This window comes from Doryrhamphus excisus, chromosome 5, assembly GCF_030265055.1.
Source record: "Doryrhamphus excisus isolate RoL2022-K1 chromosome 5, RoL_Dexc_1.0, whole genome shotgun sequence".
NCBI lineage: Eukaryota > Metazoa > Chordata > Actinopteri > Syngnathiformes > Syngnathidae > Doryrhamphus > Doryrhamphus excisus.
Window position 1 is genome coordinate 10,809,489 of NC_080470.1, and position 12,579 is coordinate 10,822,067.

The window sequence follows — 12,579 nt, forward strand, 5'->3', positions numbered from 1 at the left end:
CGCACCTATTTTAGTCGTATTTTTTATGCTACTTGCTGCTATGCTTAACCCAGCAAGAAAAAACAGAAGACCCTGGACACATAATTAGCAAAACCTGCAGACAAATAGGGATATACTGTATGAATAATGGAGGAGACATGCATCATGTCATCTACGTTGTTATGTTTGCGTCATATGCTAAGATGTCTTATTGTGAAAAAAAATCAGGATTTTTGCAGCATGACTAAAGAACGTTGGAAATGGTGATTGGCTAGTGTATTCATGCTTGGATCCCAAAGTAGTAGCTTCATTCATGCAGCACTCCAACAGCCTTATTAGCATATGAAGCGGTCTGTCATTATACATCCATTGTTGACAGACCCCCCCAAAAGGTGACCATTTCCGCCTCTGGCTTTCGTCACATGGACGTGTTTACATGTGGTAAGTGACAAACTATTTAAACTCGTAGTCGCCGCTATTCCTGAAGACAGATGGCAAGAGATGGAGAAGAACGCAGTCACAAGGACATTCAGCATCGGAGCCATCAGCAATGCAAACAGTGGCGGCCAGTCGGATGGTTACACCTCAGGTCGCAGGCACAGCAGTGCAGGTGCCCGTGCACTTTTGTGGGCTACAAGCAAATCCTTCGGGTGTTCTCTGGGATCGAGTCGAGAGAGCAGCTTCCCAAACATCCTCACCCCTGACAGCATCCCTCAGTTCACCATTCCCAGTCTGCTGGTGCAGAACAGATTCAGATCGCAAGAAAGCAATGTGGAGACCCAGGAACCATCGGAAGAATCAGGGAGCGAGTCTTCTACATCCTCTTCGTCTTTAAGGTCAGGGTTGGAGGTGTCGGACCGTAAAGCTGAACGCAGCGTCTCAGTTCCGTTGACCCAAAGGAGGAAGAGCTGCCTCCAGAGGGAGTTATCTTACCATTGGTTGGGTGCCGAGTCCCAGCACTGCTTGGACCCTAGCAGCAGGGCGGCGCTCTCCCTGCCACATTTAACCAAGGTGACCACCCCTTATGGCTTCATCACCTTGAGCCAGAGCCCCCAGATGGTCAATGAGGAGGAGCTGCTCTGCCAAGCCGGGCTGAGGCGTTCCAACACAGTTGAGGCAAGTCCAAAAGATGCCTCTGAGGACGGCAAAGACAACCCACCTGAGGCCAGCAACAATCTGAGCAAGGACTCTGAGGCCGACAGGACGTCATTCCCATCGTTTTCTTCACGCAGACATGCAGACAGAAAGCTGAAACGCCGCCTCTGTGTGGCCATAAAGAAACACATGCCCTTTTGTCACTAACCGTTGCAGCTGACTTCATGTCTCAACAGACTGAAACTGTGTTCTTGTCATTTTGCAAAGACAAATGTGTCACATGCATAATAAACAGGCAACCTGATCTGCATTGTCGTGTGCCTTACTTGTCAGACAACAGCCACACTAATGCTAGTAATGCTCTTTATATTACTGTTTGTATTAATTACATTTTTACCAACTGACTCAAGTAACCCAGGCAATACTTCATGGCACGAGGGTTGTTCCACCGAATCTCACTTAAAGACCAAACAAGGAACAAGCGTGCTAAGCACAAACAATTTTAATTCTAATATTTTGGACTTGTTCTGTGAGAAGACTGAAAGGGAGCTCATGGAGATTCGATGGCAGTGCCTCGCATCCTATATCACTTACAATATACCCTCAAGGGTGCATAGTTGCATACATATGCTCTGATGTATTAATCAGCTTCAATTCATTAGTTTCTTTCCATTTCAGATATGGGTCAAACAGTCTGTCAGTGTGAACACACAATCATGTCATGGTTAGTTCAGATACAAAGTAAGGGGTAAGGTTAATGGGTTCCTCTTCTGCTTTCATGGTCTTCAATGTCAGACCCAGTGTCACGGTCTCAAACACTATCTGGACCATTAGATATGTCCATCTTAGCATAAGAAAAGCCTTGAGTGGAGAGGCCTCGCTAATGATGGCCCCTCTAATGCATCCCAGCTTACTCACATCTCCCCCGCACACAAAACAATGATGTCACTGCATCATTGAAGGAGTCCTCGACAATGACAAGGTGGTGATTTATAAACAGTCGCCATGTTGTTTGTTATGTGAATGACGTAAGTGCTTCAGGGCAAATTAGGGCTTCCTCTTTATTTTTTGCATTACAGCCAAAATTTGAATAATAAACATCCTTTCTGTCATGTCTTGTTTTGGGATTCAAACATGGCTATAAAGTGGGTGGTTGTCTTTTAATGTAGTTTAAAACGGCATGCATGGTACCGTAAGGTTCCTGGTGAGCCATTTTAAACAGTTATAATTAAAAGTTATAATAATCAGTTTTCAGAATCCCACCAACGTACGATTTATGTGAGTTTTACAATGTTAAATTTATGAAAATATTTACATGCTATATATATACGTTATTGAACCGGACATGTATTTCATTTTTACTCATTTATTTTTAATACCCTCCAAGCATAATGTTACATTTTTGCCTAACATTGTCTCAATAAAGGACCTTAAATAATAGGATGGGTTCTGAAAATTGTACAGAAAAAACTACTTATTGTTCAAACCGGGTATTTTCCAACAATATTTGTCACATATTATGTTATTCATTTCCAGCAATCAGTCAAACTTTCTCAAGTAGCTATAAAGTATGTTAGGTTATCCACCACAGAGTTGTCGTATGAAATTCAAGTAGATTACAATGAAATAAATTTAGATTTATGGTCACTTAAACTGCGATTGGCTGGCGACCAGTCCTCATGCTCAAAGTCAGCTGGGATAGGCTCCAGCATACACCGTGACCCTAGTGAGGATAAGCAACATAGAACATGGATGGATGGATATATTTGCCAAAGTAGGGAAAAGTAGAGTGGAGTGAGAGTCATTAGAGTCATTGTGGGAGTGATTCGCCCTTCAAGAGCCCTCTTCAGGACAAAATTACTCAATGTGAGAATATGACTGCATAGTCTAAACATTGTGTTTGTTTTCAAGTGTTGACTCATATCCAGTGCAACTGTAAGTAATGCTGTTTTTATGGATATCAGTTAGGAAGATGACATAAAATGTAATCAACTAGGTGCCATTTTCATCTTGTTCCCTCACGGCTGTCCAGTTCAAGATCAACAACTATGATCCAACAATCAGAAGAAGGGAACACTCACTGGCACAAGACACAAAAACAACTTCAAATGTACTTTTCTAAATCTGCACCAGAGCTGTGAATAACAAAGAACAATAAGTCTTCAGTATAAGGTGAGTACTTTTAATTGATTCCGTTTCAACATGCAAATTTCTGTCAAGTGAATCAGAGCATTAAATGAAATTCATGCACACACAGAAAACAAAAACAATAAATCAACATATACAGGAGAATCAACTCACAATTACTATGAAAACAACTTTACTTCCAGGAGTAAGATGAATGAATTCCAATGTAATCATAAATATAAATCAGCCTGTGCTGACTATGGTGAACAGGAAGTCATCACTAGATGTCACAGGAAGTACAACAGTGGCCCGCATGCCACGTGCTTGTTTACATTCCTGGCCTGGATCACAGCACATGGTAGGTCACACACACTTTGATTAGAATATAGTCACATCTACTACACGTGGTGGATTGGTGAAGATGAGGGGAAAGGAACATTTGGAACTGCCAGGTGTTTGTTTTCCCTTAATTTAATCATCATCTGAGGAGTCTCGCTCAATGCTGTAAGCCATGAAGAAAGCGTCAGGGCGGGACGGGACGAGGGGATGACCCGGTCTCACAATCTCAAAGCCCAGGAAACTGAATGTGCGCAGGAGGGATGCTGCGGAGACACACAAAAAAACCCCATCACTTGAAGGCTGGAGGTCACAGGGCACCAGGTACTTTTTAGTGTAATGAAAGCGACTGCTAAGGATGTTTTACCTCGATCGTCACGACTCTTGTGGAAACAGATGAACACGTGATCGCCCTGCAGCTGCTCTTCTGCAAACTCCAGCAGGAGAGCAAAACTGAAGGGAAAAATTTGTTCAGCGGGCTAAACACTTTGAAAAAATAATAGTACTCTGTTAGTACTAGTGGCAGTGTGCTGATCTATAAATGACACCAATTCCTCACAAATTGTCGTCATGGTGCTGGGAAAAAAGCTGGAACACTGGCATACATCACAGCATATAATAGCAAAACCATGCATATCAAAAGAACCTGATTGATCGCCGAGGCCGATCTGATTTGGTTCCCTAATGCAGATAAGAAAACCCAGCTCATTACTGCACGTATGGGACATAATTATTCCTCCCATACTTTAAAAAGTCTCCAAAAAGCACAGACAACGCTCCATTTACATCTGTGACATGCATATTAACCAAGCTACAGCAACGTTGGTATTATCATTTTTACAACAAACTACATTACTGGCGTATTGACACTTACCTAGAGAACACCGACTAGCTTCTAGCCAGCTAGCATCACCAGACTCGCCCCGAGTGCCTCAGCGTCATGCCCACAACGCCTCAGGCACTACCAAAAGGTTAAGTCTAGATATTTGAGATGCTGCCACTGCTGCTATGTTTTTATTTCCGAGTTTGGAAAAGTTAATGTTGGAGGTTTTTGGAGGTGTTTTAATAGCGGTCTTTATAGGCGACATAGGTGTATCCCATTACTTGCAGGACTGGACTGTTTTTATATCTTTAGAATGCACACAAAAGAGAAAGACATGTTTCATGTCTCATAAAACGACTGTGGATGATGGGCAAAATTCCCTCCAAAAGTGCTGTTTTTTCCATTTAAGTACTGTGAACTAAACTGCACCGCCTGGTGGAAAAACTTGGCATTTTATCAATCTGGTGGTATCAGTATGGAACAGCATTCTGTTTGAAAGCCACAATGTAAAAAAAAATCTATTCAGGTGGTTTTAAACCACCATTTTTTGTTCAAATCTATTTAAAAAAAAAAAGAAAATTATGCTCTATTCAAGACTCACTAAATTAAAGAAAGCAGAACTGTGTCACCATATGATTCATATAACATAGAATAAGGTTTTACCATTCAGATAAGAGCCGAAAATACAAAATAATTCAGATTTCCACACAACACAAAACAAAAGAGGCATGCCACATTCTCCCCACTGACCTGTCTTTGCTGCCCTCGGGCAATGCACCGGGGGGGATTTCAACGTAGAGGTTGCCTCCTTTGAGCGCTGCCCTCCATACGCAGTTCTTGCCTTCAGTGAAGCGTGGCTCGAAAAGCAAGAAGCGCACTCTGCTGGTGGCCGGGGCAGGTGGTTCCTCAAGAACCAGCAACTGAGCATCCTGTGTAGCATTAAAAAAAAGTTAAATACATGAGATAACATGACAACCAAGTTAGTTAGAATTTCATAAGGATTTCGTGATCATTCCACCAGAAGGTAGGCAAAAACTGTGTTCCTAGGAGGAAAGGTGGGCAACTGCCATTATGTGGTCAACTGGCATGAAAAAGCACACAGTGGCTTTGATGAAGATGTTATACAGCTTTCTTGAGGGGGACTTTGGAGCAAACGCCCTGGGTTGGAATCTCCACTAGGAAGCATCATTGGTATTCGTCAGGGAGGTCATCCGGAATATAAAGTGCTCAAACCAAAATCAGTATGCGGATCAAAAGATCTGCTGTGAAAATGCTACTATGTTGATGTTAGCATTTCTACTTACTAACACTTACCATGGTAGCGCGTCTAGTTAAGTTCATTCATTTTCTACCGCTTATCCTCACGAGGGTCGCAGGCGTGCTGAAGCCTATCCCAGCTGTCGTCAGGTTCATATTAAAAAAAAAAAATCTAGTATGCTATTATGTTAGCATGTTGACACCCAGTACAATAGTGTGCATCCTATCATTTTTAGCAATTGCATGAAAATACCTAAAAATTATAGTATGCTAAAATTAGCATTTTAGCAATGCTAGCATGCTAACACCTTGCATAATAGTGTCTACCTATGAAAATTACCTAAGGTAAAAAAAATTACCCTAAAAACCAGAAGAAGGCAGCCTATGCTAAGAAATAACAGACAGTGGTTGTTGCCGCAGAATAGGCTTTTTTTTCCATCAATCTACTTTGCCACAAAATGTTGCACGCTATGAATAACACACTACCCATGATCAAGATCTCTCTTATGATGTGATGTGATGTATGCAGTCGTTTCGTACATGGTTCAGTCAGAATTGGTAGCAGAATAAGATTATGCAGGCCCATAATACTTAAAGGAAAGGTAGTGCAGACTTACAGAGTAGAATAGCTTAGCTGAAAGATTGCGATCCCGCTGGTCATTCCCTCGCCCACCTGGGATCTTCAGGGGTGGGTGAGGGGCATCAGGAGCACCACAGAGGCCCCGGACACGGGTTACTGCAACAGCGGGAGCACCTCCAGGAACTGGAGATACTGCAAGGAGAGAGCAACAAGAATAAAGCCATCGCCAAAGGGAATATATCAATAAGAGAGTTGCCACTCCTGTTACTGCTGAGTGACTCATCTGGAAATCAAACATTTGCTCATTCTTTTAAAATCATACTCACAGTTTAATCAGTAACTGACCACCATCTTGGAAAAAATGAGTATGATGACAAAAGGAAGTGGGTTTGTTACCACAGAGCTGACTAATAGAAAGTATAATACTCATGATTGACAACATTTTCTGTCTTAAAAAGTATTTTTCCCGATGCAGAATTTTTGACGATTTTGTGGCAATTGAGGGTAGGTCTTTTAGCCTGAGGTACACAACTTGCTTGTGCCATGGCTTTTGTAGAGTTGACAGGAAGCGGTCAAGACACACACAAAAAACTGTCTAACCATTGGCCCATTTTAGCCACGCACTAAATGGATTGTGTGGGGTTTATGACTGCAGAGGACAAACAGTAAGCCATGTTTTAGAGCCAGGTCAGTGTGTGTGTGTACTTGCACATATGTGCAGTGTATGTTTGTGCAGAGGCAGTCACATTTGTTAAATTAACAGAAGTGCTGCCACAGCAACGGCACACTTGCGTCAATGACACTGCTGCGTTAAATGTGGAGCAGCAGTCTGAAACCTGAATGAGAGTCATTGTTGGATTAACCAGCCGTTGCACATGATATCATTGCTGGTTCTGGAGCATCCACTAATGCAGGTCATCTATGAAAGAAGTGGAACACCTGACATGAATAATGTGCCTCTCAAGTCTCACAAAATGTCAGCGCCAGTTAGCTTTGCAAGCACCAAAGGTTCAGGTTTGTGCATGTGCCCTTTTCCTTAGCTTTTTGGTAACTTATAGAAGGAGCTGTTACAACTCCAGTACTGTCCAGCAAAAACAGCAGAGCGCTCCTGATAGAGGTTCTTTGTCTACTGTTTTTACAGTAAGGCCAAAGAGACCAAGTATCCTTTTAATGATCTTTTTGCAGAAGGCCAGCCTGCTCCTGTCATATTACAGTTAACTCTTAAAAACTGAAAAGCGTTCCTCTAAAATAGGGAATGTTTGACGAGTGTTTTTGCATTAGGTTTTTAACAGCCGACTGCTCCTAACATATAGTGGTCTAATTTATCATGTTTATTAAGTATTGTGAAAGACTACCCACCATCAGCCAGTATGAGTCTCAAGTTTGTTTATCAGAGAGACGATTATACGTGGCTCTTGTGTGGTAACAGGCAGTGTGCTAGCATGAATGAACTAGGTTGTGCACAGAACAAATATGCAAATTAGCATTCAGCAACATCATCAAACCTCACCTTTATGCATTCTCACATATTGTAGTTGTGCAGCGTGGGAGGTTAGCGCATGCACAATGGTGCATTCAAGGACCGTTAAATTGGAGGTTGCCCCTCGCAACAAACAATCATGCAAAAAAATTTTGATTCATAACTGTATATTATTTTTTTAATTAAGTAATGGCCCATATTTCCAACATTTTAGGCATTTCCATAGATTTGATGAAATAAGTTAATTTTTTTTTAATCATTGCGCCTAAGTTTCTCGTGGCCTGGTGGGTGGGGACCCCGATATTAAGGATCTTTGACCTTACAATACTTTTAAGAACCCTTACAATAAGTCCATAAAAAACCTGATAGAGGATCTTTGACTACCTTTCTTTCAATAAGTCATTGGAAAAGCAAAGACATCATATACAGGATCTTTGACTAACATCCTTGCAATAAGAAATCAGAGCACTCCTACCTGGTGCCTCTCATTCATAAACTGCCGTTCTTGTACATCCTGTACAGGCTCTATAAATTACGACTAAAAGAGGAGAATGACTGGCCTCTACGTTTAATATGACATCACCCCCCCCCCCCTCCTCCCCTTTTTCCCTTCTTCCTCCCCCTTTTTAGTCGCAGTGCAGTGGAAATTTCCAAAGCTACTTTCACAACAACCACCACAGAAAACCAGAAAGACAACATCTCCCAGACTCTTGTCAGGACAAGACCCGACAAATAGGACCAGCACCTGGGCTGCCAGGTTCCTAAGCCCCTCCAACCCCTCGCTGCTATGTTTTCACCTCTCAATTCCAGCATGCAACCACCTCACTTTAATTAAATTACAATGCAGCTTGGTGGTTTAAATTCAGCTTCCTGTTGCAAAATAGATTAATTAAATCCCCTGAAGCGTTGCAGCAGGGTGGTTCAACGTTTGCCAATGAGATCCTGAAAGGATCCAATGAGACGGCCAAATGGAAAAACACTGCACAAGTCTACAAATAATCCACTATATTAACTAACGGTAGTTAGTGATAACTCACACTGAAGCAATTAATTTATCGTCGTGTATGCTACAAATAGAGAAAAGGGAGACCATGTATTAGCATCGCTGAGGAAAACATCAGTATTGTGACGTAACATAACAAGAGACCATTTTATATCAACTAACACCATAGGCTATATGACATTCAAATGAACAACATAATTATATGTAAGGCATACTAACTTTTAAGTAGGCTGGATATAACGGTTAGACTTAATAGGCATTAACCTCAACCATCAGCATGTAGCTTTAGCATGTATGATGTACACATATTGGCTTATGTCCACATTTAGCAAAATATATGTTCACGCATGATAATGATGACTAAATTGATTATTACATTGTAAAACACTTTTATGTAACAATTGCCATACAATGTAACACTCAATATCCGGATGAAGGTGTATTGGGTGAAAAGGAGTTACGTAAGAAAAAAACATGGGTCATAGTCGGAGTCACCCCAGGAAATAGACGGCGTCTTTTCGACAGGCCGCAGCTAGCCTAGCTTGTTAGCTCAAGAAAACAAAAAAAACAACATACCTTTCACTTTCCGGTTTATTATTACTGGACTGTTCGATTACAGGCATTTCGGTTAAGTTTCTTTCCTTTTCTCTAGCAAAACAGTGACTATTCAAAATCGTCTGTAGGTTAGATTTAACCATCCGGACTGCGTCCACACTTGGCTGCCTCTCTTTGCCTCCCCTCTGGCCGCTATGATCGAGCTGACAGGAGGCAGGCTGGCTTTGCTGGGCTGAATGAGGTGGGGAGTGTCCGCCGCCTTATGACGAGACACCTGATGGATGACGCACTTATTTATCCTGCAGAAATCGACGACAACGAGGCTATTCATTCAACCAGACGCAATTATAACACGTGATATTAGATTTACATTGTGGATTTTTTTCATCGATAGATGTAATAGCCTAACAGTAACCCAAATGTCAAAATTTGAATAAAAACATCAACGTGTTAATGAAGAACCCTAAACACAATTCGGTCATTCAAATCAGCGGATAAATGAAATTGTATCGTTTAAAAAAACTTCCAGCCCCAGTATTTACAAGCTGTTGCTGTTAAGTAAGTGGTATGAATAATCTCCCCCTACCATTCATTCGAACTTTATGAAATTAACAAGTTGCAAATTAATGACAATACACATAAATAACGTTTACTTTGCATCATTATACACGAACAGCACAGCTTCATGTCTTACTTAGTGATAGATAGTCTTGCCAGGATCAATATGGGGGCGCTGACACTTTTATGAAAAAAATGCCAACAAAGCTGCAGGACTCTCAATTGAACCTTTAAAATTATAAAATGTTATTAATGTATGAGATATTATTATTATTATTATTATTATTATTATTATTATTATTATTATTATTATTATTATTATTATTATTATTAAAATAACGGGAGTCTGACGTGGGGTGACAAATGCAGGAGCAAACTTTATTTTGTTTTTCAACGTGAACTCACACTCGTAACTGCTGTGAAAGGAGAGCCTAAAAACCGCAACAAAATGGTTCTTCCTACTGCCTGGACAGTTCAGGTGGCAACACCCTCAACTTTAATAGTTCCGGAGTGAATTATGTACAAACCCCCGAGCACTGCACTGTACCGTATGTAATAAAAGGATAATTAAAAAGGAAATAATTATTATGTTTCCAGTATCGCCAGAGGAGTATTTACTTTGACAATACTGATGTACCCACAAGTAAACAATGGCGCCATCTATAGGCCAAACACGCTCACTGCTCATGTTTGTTTCTTTTTTGTTCTAACCATTCCACTTGTGCTTGTCAATCAAGGTACCAACAGGCAGGGTGTGTTCAACTCTGCAGAAAAGTGGTCACCAGCAGCAACACAACTGTCTTAACTGTGGAGACACAGCTGCAGGTTGTAAACAAGGTACGCTCTTTAATGCCCTATTTTGTGCATGCAGTTGCATTTCCAAGTAAAAGACAGGAGCATCTTTGATGCATGTCTATGCTGTGCCACTAGCTGAAGGTTCCTATTTTAAGACATGTGCTGTCAAACTAGGACTGGGCTCAAACTAAATACCTTGCAACTTAAATAATATGTTTCCTTTGCAGTTTAAGTGATATCTATAATGGTATTTTAGAATCATCCATCATTTCACAGATCTCAAGCAAGCACAAGTAAGCCGCCACCATTAAATCACATGCTCCTCTATGACCCAATTTAATACTAATGCATCTTGTACAGTGCCCTATGACAGGATTTTGTCCATTCAAAAACTGAATGAGGTTCCCAATCCATGGAAGGGATTCACCATGAACCGTTGCCTGGCGTTGACGCTGACCATCCTGCTTGTGAGCGCTGGGGTCTACCAATTGCACAGTGAGTACTTTTATATGCCTTAAGTGGCTTTGCAGTATACGTATCAAATATAGTATGTACAGAACGACAACCTGGGCCTGCCTATGTATTTATTGATTGCATCTTTTGTGCCCTATAGATGCTTTGGACATGTTTGTGGAGGAGACAGGTCTGAAGTCTTTCTACGGAAGTCTGCAAGATGGTTCAATAATGCAGGTATTAATGCTATTATCATTATTAAATGCTTTCAGCCTTATAGCTGTTTTATAGTTGTTGTTTTTTTAACCAAATAAACTTGGCTTCATGGGACAAATAGTTATGATAATAATAATAAGAATAATATAAATAATTACAGCAATAACAATAATAATTATTATTGTTTTTGTGATTAATATTTTGGGCGGCACGGCGGTCGAGTGGTTAGCGCGCAGACCTCACAGCTAGGAAACCAGGGTTCAATTCTACCCTTGGCCATCTCTGTGTGGAGTTTGCAAGTTCTCCCCGTGCATGCGTGGGTTTTTTCCGGGTACTCCGGTTTCCTCCCACATTCCAAAAACATGCTAGGTTAATTGGCAACTCCAAATTGTCCATAGGTATGAATGTGAGTGTGAATGGTTGTTTGTCTATATGTGCCCTGTGATTGGCTGGCGACCAGTCCAGGGTGTACCCCGCCTCTCGCCCAAAGACAGTTGGGATAGGCTCCAGCACCCCCGCGACCCTCGTGAGGAAAAAGTGGTAGAAAATGAATGAATGAATGATTAATATTTTGAATTGAATATTTAATTTAATGAAATACGTATATAATATATATATAATATAAATATTATATATAATATAAATATATTATATGTAGACAAGATTTTTTTACTTTTGAGAAAAGTACAATGAAAAATATATTGCAATATACGAATTTAATTCCTATTACGTTACACTCTGCTGCACTCTGTGTGTATGCTACCGGCCTAGCCTCCACCCACCAAGTCAAAGAGACTGTATGAATGACAAAAGGGCTCATGCCGTTAATGTCATTGTTGTATGGAACTACCATGTCAAGATGCTGAAACTAATGCAGAAAGTGAACTCTCTTCCTTCCTGTTTGTTTGGAGGCGAGAGACGGGTAAAACAAGACATGCACATGGCAATACTGTATATTGAGGCAATTTTAATTTATTGTGTATTTATTTATTATTGTCCCAGTGCTAGTGCCCACCCACATTTATGCAATCATGTCATGTTTTAATCTTGTGCGATCTCGTGACACCCCTAATTGTATTCATTCATTCACTTTCTATCGCTTATCCTCACGAGGGTCGCGGGGGTGCTGGAGCCTATCCCAGTTGTCTGCCCATCATTTTTAATTATGAAGTATTTAAAGCCCATTTTCTCCTTTTCCTTCTTGTCTCGCTTCAGATTTCCCTGTGGGACACGTTCATGTGGTGGTGGGGATCTGAAGAACTCGGAGCGATAAGAAAACGGAAAAAGCCCATTGGCAGTAAAACCATCCTGAAACCTAAAAC

General features: G+C 41.0%; 1 protein-coding gene across 1 annotated transcript; it reads right to left on the reverse strand.

Annotated features, from left to right (window-relative positions):
• Positions 1-3,242: 3,242 nt before the first annotated feature.
• Positions 3,243-9,551, reverse strand: oaz1a (ornithine decarboxylase antizyme 1a). Its single transcript, XM_058072702.1, is given in 6 exon segments — positions 3,243-3,803; positions 3,905-3,990; positions 5,111-5,289; positions 6,235-6,321; positions 6,323-6,389; positions 9,257-9,551. Coding segments are annotated over 6 exon segments (672 nt in total). The 5' UTR covers positions 9,379-9,551; the 3' UTR covers positions 3,243-3,672.
• Between the last annotated feature and the right edge of the window lie 3,028 nt (positions 9,552-12,579).